Source organism: Danio rerio, chromosome 6 (genome assembly GCF_052040795.2).
Source record: "Danio rerio strain M-AB ecotype USA chromosome 6, GRCz13ab, whole genome shotgun sequence".
Taxonomy (NCBI): Eukaryota; Metazoa; Chordata; class Actinopteri; order Cypriniformes; family Danionidae; genus Danio; species Danio rerio.
In genome coordinates this window covers 30,680,337-30,702,817 of record NC_141026.1, presented here as the reverse complement: position 1 = coordinate 30,702,817, position 22,481 = coordinate 30,680,337, and the positions used below count along the sequence as shown (strand labels likewise).

Sequence of the window (22,481 nt, the reverse complement as noted above, 5' to 3'; positions counted from 1 at the left end):
AATAAATCAAAATAAATAAACATTCCCCACCACTTTACGCCCCTATACTCACACATATAAAAATATTTTAGCTTCTGAACTGCAGTCCTCCCTGCTTCAATGAATGATAGGTTTTTACTCTTGGAATTTTTATGATCTTTAGAATTTACCACCCAAAGAATGCAAAAGACTGTGCCACGTGGGTTTGGTTTATAAATAAAACACCTGTTGAGAGTCATTCTCTATTATTTACTGAAAAACAGGTCGACTACTAGGGACTTTTGCATGAGAGAGACTCTTGCCCTCCGGCTGCAAATAGTTTTAATCACCACAGAGGCTACAGAAGGTGCAAGGGGGGCATTGACTGACCCACTCAGACTGACGACTGGTCCATCCATTCAGACAAGACTTAAAAAAAATAAATAAATAAAAATAAAAAATACATGCTTCAGCCTATACTGTAAATATGTACTTCAACACTCCAGTTTCGGCAAAATGAATGCTACGGGGCAGAATGATGGCAACAACTTTTGTCTCTTTTCACACTAGTCATATTTACAGGAACACACTATCAACAAATAAAGGATTATTTCTGGCTGTTCTTTGCACAACACCAAACAGTCACTACCTGACTGCCTAATCCAAAACATCACCCCTAATCCGAACCCCTCCCCAACAACTACCCCTAAATCTACAATACTAGAACAAAGGGAAAAATAATCTGGTGGGGGTGAGAAATTTGGCACAACATAAGTACTCATTTGCTCAGTCAGATCCAAGCATTTACAGTTGAAGTCAGAATTATTAGCCCCCTATTTATTTTTTCCACGTTTTCTGTTTAACGGAGAGCAGATTTTTTTTAACACATTTCTAAACATAATAGTTTTAATAACTCTAAATAGTTTTAATAACACTAATCTCTTATGACTGTTTTATTTTATATTTGTCATGATGACAGCAAAAATAATATTTGACTAGATGTTTTTTAAGACATTTCTATACAGCTTAAAGTGACATTTAAAGGCTTATCTAGGTTAATTAGGTTAACTGGGCAGGTTAGGGTAATTAGGCAAGTTATTGTATGAACATGGTTTGTTGTGTAGACTAATCGAAAAAAAGTTGTCTAAAGGGGCTAATAATTTTGTCCTTAAAATGGTGTTTAAAAAATTAAGATCAGACATACTGTTTAAAATGGTGTTTAAAAAATATTATCAGACATACTGCGAAAATTTATTTGCTCTTTTAAACATAATTTGGGAAATATTTAAAAAAAGAAAATTAAATTAAAAGGGGGGCTAATAATTCTGACTTCAACTGTACAGTATATGTGGGATCCTAAAATATGGCCGGTAATACAACTATCTGGATAGTTTAGCTCTAAACCCAAGATCAAAATAACTCGATTTTGAGTATCTACCAATACCCAAACTCGATCCGATACTTCTAAAATACATTAAAAAAAAGTATAATGAAGCGAGAGGAAACAGATCCATGATGTTCCTTATTTTTTTTTATTTAATTCGTCTTTGGTCGGGTTTGCTGGGTAAACTCGCTGTATTGTGTTGGGTGTTTGTTTTTGAGGTGCCTTATCAAGTTTGTTGTGTTTAATGTAGCCTTTTCCTTTCCACCTCTTGCAATCCCAAGTTTACACATCTCACAGTTTTCTATGGCAATGCTGTCGTCATTCAATCACGTGATTTGATCTGGACATCCCTAAATGTACTGTTATATAATGTGAATTTATATAGCACATTTACTGTGCAAATAATAATAATAATAATAATATCAATAATGTACTGTTATCCGCTGTGCTGTTGTTACATAAAAAGTAGCAAGACTGTGTTGTTGTCATTTGTTTTGACTTCTTATACATCATATAGAAATAAATGTAATGTTTACTGTGTGAGACAATGCAAGAAGTGCGATGCAAATGACCCACAAAAAACGGTGTGACCCTATATTTGGTCCGGGTTACAGTGCTGCCAGATTGGGCGGTTTCCTGCCCAATTAGGCGTTTTTGATTTTGCGGTTTTGCAACGGTGTGCCCGCCAGCCCCAGTCTTCACTTGAAAACCTGTTATTATCTCCCAAAGAGATGCCATACCCCCCGTTCTTCACATACACACACTTGCAACAGTTGAGATCTCCCAAGGACATGACATCTTCTTAGCCCCTCCCCCATTTAAAAAAAAAATATTTTATAATGAAAAGTATGAGTAAAAAGAAGCCCCACTACAAATTATAAATGTAGCTTGGATCAGTGCCATTTTTTTAAAGAATGATTTTAAGTGTATGATAATTTTTTTTGTCATTCATTGACAATAAATTTAAATTGTGAGATAAATTTAATGTGAGAACACATTACATTGCAATATACATCTTTAATAAGCTGACCAAAAGCAGGTGGATGTGTTTATATGGGAAGCGAAATCTGTGTAACCTAATGGTCAAAAATCAGTGAAGCTGTGTCAATATGTTAATACTTACAGATATGTTACACACTTTGAACACTGACTAACAAGGTAAGTGTCCAGCAGTTGGCCCCACAATGCAACCTCTTGCAGAACCAATACAATGCATGCAATTTGTGCATGTACTTGAAAACGTAACATTCTGTTGTGCATTTATTTTATTGTTTGGGTTAAATTCATTTAGTTTATCATGCATTTTATTGGACACTTGGAAAAAATGTCTGTGTCTTGAGGTTGGTCAGTCTGTAAGAATTGATTTTACTGTGCGTGATTTGATTGGATGGTAATCACAAGACTGATTAACTACTCAATTAGAGTAAACTAATTAGATTAACTATTAGAGTATTAGAGTATAGTTAACTATTAGAGTATTTTTAAATTCAAACTTACACCACTTATGTAAAAACAGTATGTACTGTAAGCAGGTCTGTCTGAATTCATATTATTTGAACAAGAACAGCTGAGAAGAACCTGAATGACCTACATGAAAAAATTTACGAATGGAAGCAAAGCAACACAACTGACACAGAGATTGTAGGTAACGTGACAATGACAACATGGGGGATGTAGTATGTCCAAATGCCATTTACAGTTCTAATATTTATACCATAGAGCAATGTTCCTCAACCACCAGGCCGCAGATCGGTACCGACCCGTGGATCAATTGGTTCCGGGCATTAATTATTTAAGTTTTATTTATTATCTAAGCCTGAACTTTCAAAAATGACTGTATTCTCTCACTTACATCTAGGTCCCTTAAGTGCTCAAATTTAACCAACAAGTAGCAAAATGAGTAAGAAACATGCGTCTTTGGAAAGTTTCGTTGCTAAGGGAAAAAGCCCAAGTGAAAGACCCGCTAACTGCCAAGGAATGGATCTGCAAACAATTTGTAAATCAGGTGAATCCACCATGTCTGTACAAAAAGATCATCTGCTGGAGATCGCAAATGATGGCGGTCTTTTAGGAGCTGTTCGCACATAGCATCTTTTCTAGAGTTTTCTAGAGTTATTTCCAATGGAAGCATCGTGACACGCTCGCACATTCCAGATGCACCTAGTTAAATGAATGCCGGGAGCACACTGCCAAGAACTGACTGATCAGCTTCAGCTTGTATGGAATTCACACATTTCAGTACACTAATTAACTCAGACAAACACAGAACACCTAAACACTGCAGTGATTTTTTTTTCTCCATAAATAAAACTAGTATCAGAATTACAGCAATGAATTGTCAGCATGTCATCCACTGAGAAAATGGTTGATGGTCGCCTAGCAATCTACATAAACCCCACAGCCCTCCTTCCCCCTGGTAAAATACTCAAGCGTCGACTGGTCTGCGGTGATAAAAAGGTTGGGGATCACTGCTGTAGAAAACATACCTTTTAAGGTCATGCAGGAAGTTGAATCAAACATAATACACAATTTTGGTCACACTGCAAATCTCACACTGCAAAGTAAGGGCCGTGACACACCAAGCCGACACCAAATGTGTTGTTAGCTCATATCGGCTTGCATCTGGACCAAAAACATGCACATGAACACACCAAACAGATGGCAGATGATGAAGTGTGATAACTTGATCTGCGGCTACGAGATTTCTCATTCCACAAAGCTAAACAGGAACATGAAATGAGCACATACAAGCATAAACAAAGCAACTATAACCATTACCACTGTAATTATCACTCCCCATGTGTATCTGATAATCTAATGATCCCTTATTTTTGGCAAGTATTGTACCAAAAATACAGCCAGCTTCTTTCTGTTTCTTCTTGACATAATTTGTTTGCTTGGTTACATCACTTTAACTTCTCAAGCTCTGATTCATTGCTGAATAAGCAATCAGAACACTCTCTTCAGTTGACGCCGATTCTACAGTACATACTAAATCGGGCCAACTTGATTCCAAAGTTAACCTGACAAGAGGCATGTTGAACACACCAAACCAACTAGACTGACCAACACTGCCAGACGGCCCAATAAAGCCAAACATCGGTCCGTCAGCGTGGTGCAAGAATAGGTGTCAGTTCACCTATTCTCTTTACACTTTTTACAAATGAATGTTCAAGTAAGCATTCAAATAATTTTATTTTTAAATATTCCGATGACACAGCCATACTAAGGTTACTTTATGAGAATGATGATATTAGTGCTATCTACCAGTCAGAAATTAGCCAGTTCATTGAGTGGTGTGATATAAATAAGCTATAAATAAATACTAAGAAAACGGAAGAGATGATATTTGACCCAAAGTGTATAGGTGACCATCGGAGTCTATCTTAATTAGCATTATAAATTTTGTAACTGCTGTATTTTGTATTGTATTATTTTTATGGAATGTCTACAGCATGCCTATAACAAATTTCCTGTCAAAGACAATCCATTTTACTACTACTACTACTACTAATAATAATAAATAATAATAATAATAATAATAGTAATAATAATAATAATAACAATAATAATAATAATAAAACCTAATTAAATTAAATATGCGCTTAACCGTGAGCAAATATTCAGATCTAGCTAGAATTAGTTGGTTGCATTAGAGCATGTTTCACTGTGTTCACTTTAAATTAAACGTACCGCACAGTAAAACTAAAATGGAACAAAGTAAGCTGAGATGACTAAAAGCTGTCCGTTTGACTGGGCCAGACGGGTGAGAACTCCCTCACTAATCTACTCATCGCTGTTCATCTGAAACAAAGGCAGGTCTCCGTCGCTCTCACACCATCAAAGAGCAGCAGGGTTACAGCATAAAAATAAGCCCTCAAGGTCCACTATCTCACTTATTTTCCTGTGAAATGTTTAAAAATAGAATAACTTAATTAATACAATTTTCACCATAGAGATTAGGTTAAAGTCACATTTCTAATCGGGAAGCTTTTTAGGGTCCAGAAAGCCCACACTGTAACCATGGTAACCGCTATCTGACAGAGCCGCTATCAGCCAATTAATGCAAGAAAAGAGCACTTTCATTGCAGAAACAAATTCCCAATAATACCCTTTAAAAAAGAAATGAAAAAAAAAAAAAAAGAATTCGCCAAAGGGCATGCTGTTAGCAAAGACTTGATGTCCACGGCATATGAAAATGCCTGTCTGCATAGACACTGCAAAGAAATTAAACTAAAACTTCTGAGCATTTATGTGGTTTCACCCATATTTACGTAATGCCTGAGGGTCATGTGTCTGTAATCAGTAATCAATAACACATGCACTTCTGCACATCTGCCTTTAAATATGAGCTTCACAGCTGTTTGGCTTTATTTGTACAGCTGGCTTAAACTTTTTAAACTTTATAGAATGCATTATTTATAGAAAACATCTATAAACTCTAGGAGTTTTATAAAACACTTTTAATAAGCTTTCTTGATATAGCTGAGGTTCTGATAAATCTAAAAATAATAAAAAAATAAATAAAAGCACTAGTTTAATGCATTTTATCATCATATTTTGGGTGTAAAACATCTATTTGTTTGTGCACATTAAAGAAAGCTTCCCGATTCCCATCACACACACACAAAAAACGTGTACTTTATATACATAAATGCATACATACATAAATGCATACAGTATAATAGTATTAACATAGCGTTACAATTTATATTTGCTAAAATAATATTTGCTAAAATACTTTTAAAAAGTTTATTTGCTATGTGACATTATTTATTTATTTATTTATTTATGTGTATTTATTTATTTATTTGTTTGTTTATTTATTTATTTGTTTATTCTTTTTACTGGAAAGTCAAAAAATATATATAATAATTCCAACCCAGGCTCATTATTGATATGTACCCCTATATACAATTTTGGAGATCATGAATATCATAAGAAGGTATATTTTCACTATAAGCCTGTGTTAAATAATTTTAATAACACTTTTTTAATGAAAAGTAATAAATTGCATTATTTTTGACAACTGTAAGACCCTTTTAAAATAAGGATGAAATGTGCAGTTGATTAACTTTAGGCAGAGGGGAAGGTAAAGTCATGTCTGTAGAGTACTAACAAACCTAAACCATGGCAAAACCCCCTCTAAAACCAGTCTGGTCAACCAGCTAAAACCAGCCAACCAGCCCAGACTGGTTTAAGCGTTTTTTGTTTGTTTGTTTTTTTTTTTTAGCTGGGTAACCCTTTAGATAGACCTGTGCAACAAAATTTCTGGCTTCTATATGGAGTAAGAGCATATTATAGTGTTAATGTGTACAGTACTGTAAATACACTTACATTATTTACTATGTTCTGAAAGCTGAGGTGCTTATTTTAATTTAACTTATGAATAACTCCATATAAAAGACAGAAAATTTTTTTGCACTGCAACTGATGATAAACAGTAAAATGACAAATTGTACCTCATCCCAACAGGCAATCAAGAAAGTATATTTATATGGTGTCATGGCTTTGCAATCAAAAAATTTCATTATAATGGATGTCAATGTGGCAAAAAAAAAAAAAAAAAACACTAATATAACTTAAATGTAGTAAATTTGCCCAATATGTATTGTTGAATTTTATAAACGTTTTCCCAAATTATGTCAAAATAAGATGTCACCTAAAACCCTTCCATTTGCTGAAAAACAGAAAGCTGTGGGCAAATTAAGATGCAAAAACACCACAGAGTAGATGAAAACATCCCAAACAGCCCACAATGGTTAGGTAGTTGGAGCAAAGAGCTTAGAATGAACAAGAGGCGACACTCAATAGAACGTTCCATTGCAACAGCAGCGCCCAGCAACAGCCCCGAATTCCGCCATTTTGGAGTGAAAGCGGTTGGCTGTCTATTGGATCTTATTGCTGTCATGATGGCCAGCAGCTGCTTTCTTTTTTATTTATTTATTAAAAAAGCGCACTAAAGCTGAGATACAACCTGAAAGACGACAATACAACACTTACTATCAGAATCATCAGCACTTTTAATAGATAATTTTACAGTCACCTCTTGGTGATTCTATGCTCTTTGGTTAGAATGGCTTGCTGTAGTATTGGTAACCTGGCAACTAACAGTAAACAAAGCAAGCATAATGCAGACATTTGATTAGTCAATTGGGTATAATCAACAGCTGCGTCCGAAACCGCATACTTCCCTACTATACAGTACGCTAAAATCAGTGTGTGAGCCGAGTAGTATGTCCAAATTCACAGAATTCGAAAATCAGTATGCGAGAAATACCCGGATGACTTACTACTTCTGGCGACATTCTGAAGTGCGCATTCCATGCACGCTGTGCTATCCCATAATGCCCCGAGAGAAAATTCATGAATGGAACCAAAGAGCTTAGAATGGTGATTCTTTGCTCTTTGATGGAACTGAAGCGACGCCACTGATGCAGGTAGGTCACGTGACCATGACAAAATGGCGGATGTAGTACATCCAAATTATAGTACATCATACTTTTCACATTCATACTGTATAGATTGTTCTTTTCTAACGGCCGAGTAGTACGTTTAAATTCAAATGCAGTACCTACTGAGTAGTAGGCGGTTTCGGACACAGCCAATGACTATAGTCACTTGTATACTTTTGAATGGGGAGACAAGTGTAATTGTCAATATGGTGAATGAAGCCCCGCCTTCCAGTATAGAAGCCAATCAGCGATCGATAAAGAATGACAATTCTCCGGAGGAGGAGCTTGGACCAGACATGAGCTTCTGCAGATTTTGTGTGATACGAACATTTAGAAATTAAACTAAACAGATATTTGTTATTTACTTTTATTGTTTATTCGTAATATGTAATGTAATCGTAAGCTTGGCAAGTAGTTTTGGAGAATTTGATGTATTCCCATTCAAACAGAATGCCCGAGCATACTGCCCGAGAGGCATTTCAAAGATGGCCGCCGAGTGAAATGACTTGCCTTAAAGGGTCTTTAGTATAATATCAACTGCATTAGACTTTCACTATGTCATCTCCGATTATTTGCATTAATCCTTTGTCTAAAACCACCTCAAACTGTCTAAAACATGTCTTTCAGAAGCATTGGTAAAGTGAACAAATATTTTCCCCCATTTGGTTTTCTTAATGGCATTTTTAAAGGTGCATCCAAACTTGCTTATTTACTTTTTTATTCTGTTTTTAAGTACTTTTTCAATGGCCTGAGGGGGAGTTAAATAACAGCAAAGTACACGGAGTAAACTACTGTATGAAAATTCTTATGAAAGGATTTTCAGAGTTTACAGAGACCAACTCAATTACATCAGTTGAAGCGGGTGAAGTAGGGTGAGCATTCCAGAATCCTGCATCATGCAAAATGCAAGCAGTCTCCTTCATGTAAAATGTTGTATATAGCCTATTATTTTCTTCTTCTCTGAAATTACAGTCACAAAAAAGAGGCATAAACAAAATGCTACTGAGGTTTAAATCTCCATACACAGAGCAATGACGTTTAGTTATAGCTGAAACATACAGTCAGTCATCGAATAAAAAGCAATAGAACAATCTGATGATGACAGTGTGGAGCAAAAGAACCAGTGTGGATTTAAAGTGATCTGCTATTGTATACCAAAATAACATCCTGCTCAGAGCTGTTACATCGAATATATATACAAATTCAAGATGCTTTAAATCCGGTAAAACGTGTTTTAAAAAACAAAGTTTGTCTAGTCTAATAAAGAAACAATTCCTATTTGAGCACATTCAGATGTCAGTCCATTATAATTAGCAGGTTGATTGAGTAATTTATATTGTATCATTTAAGTTTAGAGGAGGTTCAGTGCCGGTTATTAATAACAAGCTCACTGGTGATTTAAAGCACAGTAACAGCCATATTCACTGTAAAATAGGCTGTTCAATTAATGTAAATCAATATTTACGCTGTCAAATACATCTCATCCTGCATTTTCTCGCACTTCTGCTATTCCACGACAATAAACTGATGGTCATGCAAAACTAAAAAACTCCTTTAATCTCCTTTAGCACACTTTGCTTCCTGTGACTTTCTCGAGTAAGAAAAGCTTAAAAAAATATTTAATTCAATTAATTTATTTTGCCTTCTTTCAGTCTAATAGATAGAAAACATCCTAACATGTTTTAAAACTTCAAACAAGTATACCACCTTACTGGTTTGTGTCAGTTGATTTTACAATTACAATAGACATTTTAGAAACCATTTAAAAAAATGATTATAAAAATATTTTATTTAGGGGTTTTTAGGAAAATTTAAAAGGATTTTTTCTCCTGAATATAGCCTTAATATTATTAGCCCTCCAATGAATTGTTTGTATTTTTTTTTTACAAATATTTCCCAAGTGATGTATAACTATCCAAGGGAATTTACACAGTATTTCCTACTTTTTTTCCTCTTCTTGGGAAAGTCTTATTTATTTTAGTATGACTGGAATAAAAGCAGTTTTGAAAAAAAAAAAGTAATGTCAGTTTTATTAGCTCTCTTGGGACAGGGGGCTAATAAGCCCTCTCATACAGAACAAACCACTGTTAACCAATAACTTGCCTACTTATCCCAACTTGCCAACATAATAACCTAATTCAGTATACCAGTATTTTATAGTTTTAAATAACTATGAAAATATTATGTGCTATTATTAGAAATTAGTTATTAAAACTGTTATGTTCAGAAATGTACTACGGTAAGTATCATTAAGGAAATATTTTTAAAGAATTGCAATTTCACAGGGCTTCAGTAACAAATTTGACTTCAACTATATACAGTGTTCAATTTTATTCATATTTAAATTTCAAAATATATAAAGAAATATGTTCAAAAATAAAATAAAATAAAATAAAATAAATAGTGTCACAATTGCTCAAAGGTCAGCACTTTCATCTCACAGCAAAAAGGTTGCTGTATTGAGTCCAGGCTGGGCCAGTTGTGAGCTCCAGTTTCCCCCACAGTCCAAAGACATGTGGTACAGGTGAACTGAATAAACTAAACTGTCTGTAGTGTATGTGTGTGTGTGTGTGTGTGTGTGTGTGTGTGTGTGTGTGTGTGTGTGTGTGTGTGTGTGTGTGTGTGTGTGTGTGTGTGTGTGTGTGTGTGCGTATGGGTGTTTCCCAATACTGGGTTCCGGCAGGAAGTGCATCTGCTATGTAAAACAAAGGGTGGAATATTTGGTTCATTCTGCTGTGGCATACTCTGAAATAGAGACTAAGGGTGCACTCAGACTTCACTATGCGAACCATGCCCAGGCATGTTTTCCAGTTCATTTGACAAGTGTGAGCGCAGTGAATCAGGCTCAGGCCTGTTCAGTTGGCTGTCCCTGGCCCGGTTTAGTTATGCTTTGAAGCGGTACGCTTGTAGTGTGAGTGCAAATTCGCGACTGAACTCGAAACTGAAGAAGGGACGTCACTATTTAAGGATTGTTACATATAGATTTAATAAACATTCTTAATTTTCAATGAACATAAACTGTCGTAGTTTATTAACGATACACAAAAAGTAAGGCAAAATATTTGACTGGGAGTCAAATGACTAAAATAATATGAGTAAAGCAAAGTCCAATGTACGAATCAAGAGCGATTCTTTTCCAGTTAAACTGAACAGTCGCATCATCGATGACGTAAGTGTGCTCAGATCCAGAATGCAAACAGCAGTGTGATTGCAGGCCATTGGTGAGAGAGGAGTGGGGGACAATCGTGCTTTGGCACTGTTCAAGGCAACTGTACCTAGTGTGGACATACCCTAAAGCCTGGTTTATACATCTGCGTCAAATGATCGGCGTAACCCATGGCGCATGCAATGTGCGTAGCTGAGCATTCATACTTCAGCACGCTGTTTCTGATGCTCTGCAATAACACTTCCAAATCACTAGTTGGCAGTAAAGTGTTTATGTTCCTCTGTGTCGAGTTTCTTTGCTGGTGTTTTGTTTTTCTGAATGCTTTCTTAATGTAAAAAGGATTTAAATTCGCTCATTTTGAGGTAGGAACCCGCGGAAGTGCAACAACTTTGACCATAATGTAAACACAAAACAAAACCTTTTATCTAGAGCTCTTTCACGGAACTCAACACTGTTCCAAGCCAACCAATCACAGAGCTTGCACTACGCATCATTGCGATGTGTAGTTACATTTTTTTGAGAGGTGCGCATCATCTAGCTAGTAGGCTGCGCTGTAGCGTACACGTGCACTTAACATAGAAGTATAAATCATCCTTAAGCCGAAAGAAAATGAACGAAAATTAAATAAAATAACTCTTTAAGTAAAATGAAAAAAAAAAGTTTTGAATTTGGTTCTATACTGTCTCATTTGCATATTTAAATAAGTGCATTTTAGAAAAAATGTGTTTTGAGATTCTTAATGTAACAAATTTTTGGAAGTATACAGATTACCAATTTGTACAATAATCACCTGCAGTGTCTTGCCTTAAAGGTCCACCAGTTTTTTTTTTTATTATTAAAAAATTTTATCAATTCCTGTTCGAATAAAAGTAAAGATTTTACTTCACCCCTGCTGCACTACAGTGTATTAAAAACTGCCAATAAAAGCCTAATGCTAAAACAAATAGCACCAATTGAAAACCATGTTATTTATCTAAACAGCAGCACTTCTAATGTAAAGGACAGCAACCAGAAAAATGCCATTCAAGCAAACTGAAACAAATAGAGCAATATCATCAGAGAGACGGGGACAATGAGAAGAGCATTAGCCGGAGCGGTGGGCAGAAGAGGAGCTGGCACTGCAGATGGACACATTCTTGGCACCTATCGCACATCGGGACTGAACAGTGACACTGGGGCCATGTTGCTCTAATGGAATGTGCCACCCAAGACCTCCAGTGAATGTGAACATCACATGCTACTGAACACCTGGACGCAAGCCAACAGTGAGTCCCATATACACAGTCCCTACGGTCTCACACACGCACGTCGCCAGCGTGCCTCGCCTCACACACAGCACTGATATAGTCCTGATGAGACATCACGTGAAGCCATTACACATGAAAAACACACACATACTGTACATTCACTCACTGACAAGTGTTAACATCACAAAAACAAAATGTTTATTTAAACTGTTTATTTAAAAGGAGCTGAAACAACACAACTCTTGAGGGACAACTTAATTGTTTTATGCGCAATCCACTTACATTTGTAAAAACTACTAAGTTAACTTAATTCCTTCATGTTTCCCCAACACACATCAAGCGAAACCCAGTATTTTGTACAGTGCTGATGATTTTGACCATAATTGATAAATTTAATAAACATGGTTCAGTTATATTCAGAAAAAAAAAGTATCTGAACATATTGATTATGAGTTAAGTCTGTACGAAATCAAATATTTAAAAGCATAATTAGATGGCGCACATTGCTGTCCTTTAGGTGAACAAAGAACAAATTAATTAAATTCAATTCAATTCAGCTTTATTTGTATAGCGCTTTTACAATATATATTGTGTCAAAGCAGCTTCACATAAATGGTCATAGTAACTGGATCAGGGTAGTTCAGTTTTTAGTGTTTAAGTTCAGTTTAGTTTAGCTCAGTTCAGTGTGGTTTAAAGTCATTACTAAGAGTCCAAGCACTGAAGAGCAAATCTCTCGATGTGTAGCTCTACAGATCTTGAACCATGCAAGCCAGTGGCGACAGCGGAGAGGGAAAAAAAACTTCACCAATAGGAGAGTGAAGAAAAAAAAACCTTGAGAGAAACCATAAATTAATCCACTAGAATTTTTTTTTTTTTTTTTTTTGGTAATGTTTAATCAAAGTCTGACAATTTGTTTCTGTGTTTGGAGTACTGGTCATTCTCTATTGACGTCAGTTTGATGGTTTCCGCCAAAAATATTTTTAAACACGCCCCTCTTACAGTTAGTTTGCTAAAAAAAAAAAAATTATGTGCAAAACGGAAGCCCCGCCACCTGCTCAGTATTCCATCTCAGTGGAAGTACATCAACTTACTGTAATAAAAGTCACATCAACAGAGACTATAGGGTGATTTTTAAATTCATTCAAACAGAGAAACTCGTTTATCACATCAACTAAAGAAATGCAACACAAAGGCGTATAATCAAATGTTAATACTTTCTGTGCTTACTTTGAGCAACTATCATTTGTAAAATATAACTTAGTTGGTTGAGTTGGCTGAGTTGTTGTGTGAACTTAATCATTTAAAACACGAACCTGAATCATGTTCAGTTAAAACTCTTTATTTATTTAGATATAGTTATATTTAATATACATTTGGTAAACCACACTATTAACAAACTGTCAACTATGACTTTTAACTCAATAAACTACTTATTTGTTGTGTGAACAAAATAATTTGAATTAATGACCTGATTTATGTTCAGGTAAAACTATTTATTTATTAGATACAGCCAGGCCTGGACTGGTTAATCGGGAGGACTGGGAGCATTGCAGGTGGGCCGGTCTGTTTTTTGGCCGCGAGGGCCGGTCTCCCTAGCTGCTTGCACTCTCAGCAGTCGCACTTTTTTCATTTATGTGTTTATTTGACCATAGCATCACTCTTTTTATTTATTATTTTGCTGCAGCTCCGCTCTTTTTATTTATTTTCTTGCAGCCCCATGAGAAAATGCAGCCTGTAGGTTAATGATGATGTAACTATCATTTGACCGCAAACAGCAGCACCTTAGTCAATATAAGAAATCGAATAATAATTATTAATGAATATTACACCTGCTCAATGAAAATCAGATGATTCCCTACATAAATAACTTTGACAGTACTTGATCAGAAATCTAAAAGAGGGAGAAATAGAATATGCCATTATGGTCCAGTGGTCAGCGCGTTGCATTATGACACTGACTCGAGTTCGAACCTTTCTTAATGTATGTATTTATTTATTTATTTTTTATTTATTTATTTTTTTCATTTTTAGTGTAAGTACATACAATAATGTTTGTATTACTTATATAGGTGTAAATATATATATATATATTTTTTTATGTGTGACCACCGGACTGGATATCTATAAAACATTTTGCTTGGAATATATATTCAAATAATGCAGAAAAGGACATTGTGATGTTTTAAAGAATAGTGTTGGAGATTTAGCTACCCTGCAATGTTCTCATATTTACAAAAAAACATTTGAAGTTCTAAAGCAGCTGTTTCCTTGAAAAAGACGTGATAGTGTCATTAGAAACTGAATTGGAAATAATGGTATTTTAATAGTCAGTCTTGAACTGAGGTGGGCAGGTCTAAGGCTTAAAACTCCAGGGCTGAATAGGAGTCCCACTCCGACCCTGGATACAGCTATATTTATTACAAATTTGCTACAATTAGCACTTTTCACAACTATTAATTATGACCTTTAGCTCAGTAAACTCCTAATTTTATGCTTATTAATAGTTTTTATTTGAATATCATTTAGATATTGGATAGGATTAGGGATCTAGAATAAGATCAGGAAGAACATGTACTCTATAAGTACAAATAAACAGCCAATATCTTAATAAGAGTCAGTTCATAAGCTACTGAATCTTGTTTTTGTTTTGTGCTCGTCTCATTTATACTGAAGATTAATCTGTTGTCACATTATACCACAAATCCAACATTCCGAGCACGAACACAAACTGACGTCTTTTCAAAGTCCTAAGATAGCCCAAGCATATAAATGGCCACCAGTGGTGAACTTTCACGCTCATATGGTCACCTGTCCTCCAAAATAAAATGTCATTGCAGAGGCGACAGCTTCAAAGAGCCAGACCAGACTTTTTTTTTAGTATGATGCAAGGCAGGCCAAGAGCCCTTGTGTCCTGCAGTCCAACTACAGTAACATCCTTGGACATTTCCAGCTACTTTTACATCCTTGAGTTTTTCTTTTAATGCTACGTTTTAGTCTGTGTAATTCAATTTACTGCACCATTTCTCTGTATTTTGATTTCCCAGTTCTGATCCTCCAGTGGTGGGGAAAAAAGTGTTTTTCAAACCAGCACATGTGCTCCAGCCATGGTCACATGCAAATTTGCACAAACGCTAATAATTGAAGAGTCAAGGCTATCAATCTTACCCTCGTGTGTTGCATCCCCGGGTTGTTTATAAGGGTTGAACTTGGGTTTGGGAGCCACAACAGGAGCAAACTTTTTCGGAGCCTGCTGCTGGGATATAGAAATGCTGGTTGTACCCATGGGTAAGCTGGTCTCCATTCGTGCACTCACATGACCTTGCTGGTCACCATCATTATGTCCACCCCACATGTTTCTGGAGTTGAGAAATCTGAAAAAACAAAACAATAACAAAGCCAGTTTATTATACTGCACTGAGACGCACAGGTCCCATTGCATCCGGAATATCCACAATGCGATAGGAATTGCAGTGGTGTCTGAATTTCAGCGTTACATTCCTTCCATAAAAATACAGTTGTTTTTATGCATGACAGAGATGAGGAGTGGATTGTGGGTTCTTTTCATCAGGGACCAAATCCCCTTGTGCATTGGAGTCTTCTCCCACTCTTTGTTCTTAGCATTGGACTTTGCAAAGGGAAACTGTGCATTTCAAACTCCCAAGAGTCTGTCAGATCTGATTATTACATCAGAAAATCTGGGTATGTAAAGTTCTCTCAAAGAAAAAAGCAAGTTCTGTCACAACAAATAAATGCTGATCAAATGAATGAATACAATATACTGCAATTTAGAAGTGAGAACTAAATTAGTTTGTTTTTAATAAATTATTCAGTTTTATCAAATAAATCATATGGTTTAGGATTTTTTTTTTTTTTTGCATGTGATTTTGTGAAACACCCTCACAAACTTGCCCAGAAGTCTTAATATTTAAGTTTCAGACCAATATGAGGCCAGTCGATTATCGCAAAAATCACAATTATGTTGTAATCATGATTATTTAACATGATTATGAGTGTCAAATGAAGACAAAAGGACTTAAATATGAAAGAGAAAATAAAAAAAATAAATGACCATGATTATGTTTTGTTGTGCTGGCTTAGCAAAATCCATGTAAAGTTACAAACAGAACTGCTTTTTAGAACTACTGAAAGATTTGATTAAATTCAATCAAGTTTTGGTTTTGTTTAAATTTGTTTTGTTTTGCGCCATAAACACATCTGCCAACATTTTAATTCTTTCATTCATTTTCCTTCAGCTTAGTCTCAATTTCAGAAATCGCCACAGTGGAATGAACCCCCAGCTATTCCAGCATACATTTTACGTAGCAGATGCCCTTCCAGCTACAACCTAGTACTGGGAAACACCAGTACACTGCAAAAATAATTTTCTCTAAAAAAAAAACGTTTAAGAATTTTCTAGGCAAGCAAAACATATTTTATTGTTTTCAGAAATAATATGGCAATATTCAGTTAGTTTTTCCTTAAAACAAGACGATATGTTGTGCATGTCTAGAATTTTTTTGATTTAAGAATTTCTAGATATTTGGACTAGAAACAAGACAAAAAATCTACAGTAAGTAAGAAAAGCTTTTTTGCAGTGTAGACACACACACACACACACACACACACACACACACACACACACACACACACACACACACACACACACACACTTAATACGGCCAATTAAGTTTATTCATATCACCTATAATGCATGTCTTTAGACTGTGGAGGAAACTGGAGCACCCAGAGGAAACCCATGCAAACACAGGGGGAACATGCAAACTCCACACATAAATGCCAACTGACCCAGCTAGGACTCGAACCAGCGACCTTCTAGCTTTGAGGCGACAGTGCTAATCCCTGAGCCACCATGCCACCCACTTAATACATTTTATTTACGACAATCTCATTTCAGAACTGTTCTCCAATGAAGCAAGTATTGAGTAAAGTAAAATCGCTGTTTAAGGATTTCTAAAACAGCTGTGTAATAAAGTTCAGTAATACTGGACAATAAAAAAACAACAACAAAAACTATAAGTATTGTTGATTTAATTTATTTAGTTGTACTGGCTATTTTTGTACAGAATATAAATGGTTTATTTACCACAGCAGAATTCTACATACAACACATATTAGTGACAAACAAATCCTCGTGTCCTCAAACAAAGATGGAAAATTAAAAATTGGAAAATTGTTAAACTGTGATTTAAAAAAAGCAAAGAACTATTGCAATAGAATAAATTAAATAAAAACTCTGCTTTAAGATTTTTATGTAAGAGTCAAATATTTAGAAATGAATAATCAAATGTAAAATAAAGCAGTACTCTTCACTGTAAGAATTGCTTTACTTTCTCAAAAATTGTTTCAGTTCAATATCTGTGTTTTAATTAGAGGCCGAAACTGAAACTTTAACTGCATAGCCCTAGTTCAATGTAAATTGTACTCAGTTCCTTACTCAATTCTGATGTGTTAATAGTTGTGTTCACACTTGTTTATTCTTCAAATATGTTTGCTTAAGACAAAAAAAATCCAAGCTAGAACTGAGAATGCCCTGAGTGTGTTTTGTAAGCACACCATTCAGATCTGTTTCTCTAACTGGATTTAATAAATGGCCCTGCTCTGAAAATGATGTATGATTTCATTACCATAAATATACCAAAACTAGTTATTAGTTTCATTTCAACTTAAATTTTGAATAAGTTCTCTTACATAAAACTTTGAATGTTTTTTTTTTTTCATCTGGACCAAAAAAATTAACAAAATAAGACAAAACTGGTCCTGTTTCGCTTAGTATTTCAATTGTAATGTATATTTTAAAGTGTTAAAGGCTTAGTTCACCCAGGAATGTAAATTCTGTCATCATACTCACCCTTGACTTGTTCCAAATTGGTTTGAGGTTGTTTTTTATTTTGTCCTGTTGAAAAAAAAATCCACAAAAATATATATTTTGAAGAATGTTAGAAACCTGTGAGTTTCAGGTTTCCAACATTCTTCAAAATATCTTTTTTTGTGTTCAACCGCACATAAAAATACTCAAATTGTTTTGGAAATAGTCAAGAGCAAATGATGACAGAAATGTAATTTTTTGGGCCAGCTATTCCTTTAATAAATTACAAAATATGTTTGTTTGTTAGTTTGTTATTTTAGTTTGTGTGTTTGTTTCCCTTTTTAAGGTGAATATTTTCAGATATCCCCAGAAGGATTGGCAGGAATCAAAACCAAAGATGGTGCTAATCATTCCTCGAGTTCTCTAGAACGTGCCAAGGTGACAAATAAGAGGCTGTAATTTGATATAATCCCATAATTTTCACAAGACACTTGCCTTTCCATAGTTAGAAGCAAAAAAAAAAAAAAAAAAAAAACACCAGTTGCTAACCTTATATCAGTTAAATAAAAACATAATACATCACCAAAGCTATGTGTGATGTAGAACGGGGAGTTGTGTCAGATTTATCAAAGCTGCCAAGGAGCATGACAGCGGTTCAGCTTTCACTGACGTGGTGAAAGCTGTCGTACCAGCAACATTAACAACCTGACAATATTGATGACTTCTAATGCATTTATTGACAGCTCCAGGAGCACACGCGCTAACTGCGGCACCACAGACTGAGTCAAATTATTAAAATAACTTACTTTTTTTTTTATGAGTGTGTTCAACTTGTCTCTGAGACAGACATATTTACATAGTCAGTGTTGTTTACCAGTTTGGGCATTTAGCTGCAGGGTCGCTGCTGTCTATTTTGACTCTTAAAAATTCCATGAACTTTTTCAACTTCTTTCCAACTTGGGTTTATTTGAGTTATTTCTAAATGCTAGAGATTGTGCTGAAGCACACCGATCGAAAGATCCACAGTAAAAGTGACTATATGGTTTTAACCCATATACGGCCTGTTTTTGGCTGCATTCAAGTGGCGATAATAAATTGCGCAATAAATAAAATAGTTTGCTATATTTGTTGAAAACGTAACAGCATTTGACACCGGTGTTGAGGTGCAAATGACCAAACCTCTGCCATGCGGTGATCAAAATAGCGTTGGACATTACACAGTTCGACATTAGCCAAACTATCTGCAGAGTATAGTGTAATGAGATAACTAGCGGGTTGAGGTTAACTGAAATGATTCTTATGTACACGGTAAATCAAATGGCTGGCTGAATTGAAATCCTCATGATGCTCAAGTTTTTCTCCTGTAAACACTTGCGGTACATTAAATAAAACGATAATAAATATATACAAACACCGGCCACTTTATTTGGTACACCTAACTGTTCGTCAACGCAATTTTCTAATCAGCCAATCTCATGGCAGCCAAATGCATTTGGTCAAGACAATCTACTGCAGTTCAAAATGAGCATGATTTAAGTGACTTTGAACGTGGCATGGGTGTTGGTGCCAGACAGGCTGGTCTGGGTATTTCAGAAACTGCTGATCTACTAGGATTTTCACGCACAACCATCTCTAGGATGTACAGAGAATGGTCCAGTGAGTGGCAGTTCTTTGGGTGCAAATGCCTTGTTGATGCCAGAGATCAGAGAAGAATGGCCAGACTGATTAGATATGATGAGAAGGAAATAACCACTCGTTACAACTGAGGTATGCAGAAAAGCATCTCTGACTGCATAACCTAGAGGCAGATGAGCTACAGCAGCAGAAACCCACACCGAGTGCCACTCCTGTCAGCTAAGAACAGAAAACTGAGGCTACAATTTGCAGAGGCTCACCAAAATTGGATAATAGAAGATTTGAAAACCGTTGCCTGAGTCTCAATTTCTGATGCAATGTTTGGATTGTACGGTCAGAATTTGGCATCAACAACATGAAAGCATGAATCTATTCCGCCTTGTATCAATGATTCAGGCTGGTGGTGGTGTAATGGTGTGGGGGATATTTTCTTGGCCCACTTTGGGCCCATTAGTACCAATTGAGCATTGTGTCAATGCCACAGCCTACCTGAGTATTGTTGCTGACCATGTCCATCCCTTTATGACCACAGTGATAAGTGTCATGTCATAAAGTATGACACCAAGAACTGTTGTTCCTTTTCACTCTAACGATATTTACAGATACATATTATTGATAAATACATCAAATAAACACCACAAAAAAAACCTAACCATGTCTATTATTTGTGATCAAATACATCTGCCTCACGTTTGCTGTAACTTTCATTATTGCAGACATTAGCATATCCTTGTAGTGTTTTATAAGCTATTCTATGAATAAATGGACACTCCTGAATGAATTATATTTGTGTGCACAATCATTATAAGTGGATAAGCAAGTGGTATTTGTTTTGAATGATTTTGTGCAGTATTCACAGTTTTCTATGTAAAGGTAACAACTTAACTTATGTGCAAAATTAAACAAGTTTAGCTCTTTTTTTCCTCCGTAATAAATATTTTGTGCATCAGAGCATTAAGAAAACACACACAAATGCTATCATGTGATCATGTGATCAGACTATGATATAACTGATGTTTGGGAATGTGATTGTGAGACCGTTGTGTAAGATTTTCGACAAATTCCCTTCACAAATAGAGCATTAGTGTTTGATGTAAATTTTAGCCTTAGCTTGACATGTTTTATTCTAATGCTATATCCCAACATGAAATAACTATACCCCCTTCATGAAAACAGATGGATGGAGGGCTGCCTCTACCACCACACACTGGCAGTGCTGACTGACTTACTGTGGGTATCAAACTTTGTCACCTTAGAATAATAAGGTTTTATATGACATTTTTGTCAAAATTAAGTTATTGACATATTCTTATTAATTGACAACTTATTTACATTATGGGATGTTTTTTAAAAGTCTTTTTAGATGTTGCACATATACTGTTTGCTATGGAATGCAAAAACTTTGAAGCTCAATATTTCAAAATCATTGGGAAAATAACGTATTTGAAATTTTCAAAATTATAGACATCGCACTTTAGTGGATTTGTCAAATGAAACATACAGTGAAATGTATTTAAAGGAAGGTATTTTAGATTTTGCAAAAACTTGGACTGAAGCACGTATTTCCAATGAGCTTGGGCTGGAAAAAGCAATTACCAGAAAAAAAGCAGACTACAGCAATCATTGAATTGGGTTTCTTTTTCTGCTTTGAGATCTGAGTTGCACTCAAAACACATAATGGCTATCACAACATTTACCATCTTGAGCATCAAAACAAACTAACTCAGCTCATGTACAATGTTTTTTGTTTTTCCACATACTATATAACAGGGGATTATGTCATTTCAGATGCAGCAATGCTGTGAAAAGGGTATGGATGTTGGCCAGTCACACCACCGAGCATTGACTTTTTGTTTCTGCTTGGGTTAATAGCTCTTGCTCTAATTCAGTGGTTTCCAACATGAGGGTCGGGACACTTCTTGGAGATTTCCAAACATCAAATTAACTTTATTAAACTATTAGAATTACCATATTTTATCCATAACCTACTAAAGAAAAAAATAGTAGTTAAAAGTTACATAAAAAACAACAACAACAAGCAACTAAAAAGCCATCAGACAGAATTTTTTTTTTTTTTTGGGGGGGGGGGGGGGGTGGTGATTATGTTATATTAAAGACACAATGATTTTATGGCACCAGGTTAAACTTTCTGACACCTTCACGGCACTCACGTACATAAAAAAAAAATAAAAATTGGCCACATCTGAACATGGAAGATGGTCTCTGAGCAATCTTCAAACTTAAATGATGAATAGACTTGGGCCTATAGACCCTTTTCACATGACCGGGCTTCTCAGTAGTGGAAGTCATCATAGAGCACAGTGAATTGGAGAGTACATTTACAATCTAGCATTTTTGTTACAATTTTATTTGCTCAAATAATAAAAGAAAAACTTCAGATGTTGTTATAAAGACATTCAAAAACAAGGGAAAAAAAATGTATGAGGCTGACGGCAGCCAGAGGAGAGAATAACATCAAATTTGCTGTCCTGTCCCATAGACGCTGCATTAAAAATGCCTCGCACAAGCGATAATTTGTTTTTTGTCATTTGAAGCAAAGATGATATACTACATGCATATATACATATAAATGTTCATAGGTTTTAAAAAAAAATTCCAAATAATAAAAACTTTTAAGGATTTAAGATGCTGACAACAGTTAAACGCGTCATAGCAGGCTTGTGAAAAGGGTCCATTGTGTGTGCTGTTGTGTTGTATTTTATTTAGGTAGTTGGGGACTGAAAAGTTTGGGAACCCCTGCTTTAATTGATCATTTATCACAAATAGCGCAAAAATATGTTTATAAATA

General features: G+C 35.4%; 1 protein-coding gene across 16 annotated transcripts in view; it reads right to left on the bottom strand.

Annotated features, from left to right (window-relative positions):
• lpp (LIM domain containing preferred translocation partner in lipoma) overlaps positions 1-22,481 on the bottom strand; it is a 482,039-nt gene that overhangs the window by 250,714 nt on the left and 208,844 nt on the right. For all 16 annotated transcript variants that reach the window (XR_015492875.1, XM_087256062.1, XM_087256064.1 and 13 more), the window contains 1 exon segment: positions 15,376-15,581. Coding sequence is in view for 15 of the 16 variants with exons in the window: in XM_087256062.1 (XP_087112188.1) it covers positions 15,376-15,562 (187 nt within the window). In the remaining variant the exon portion in view is untranslated.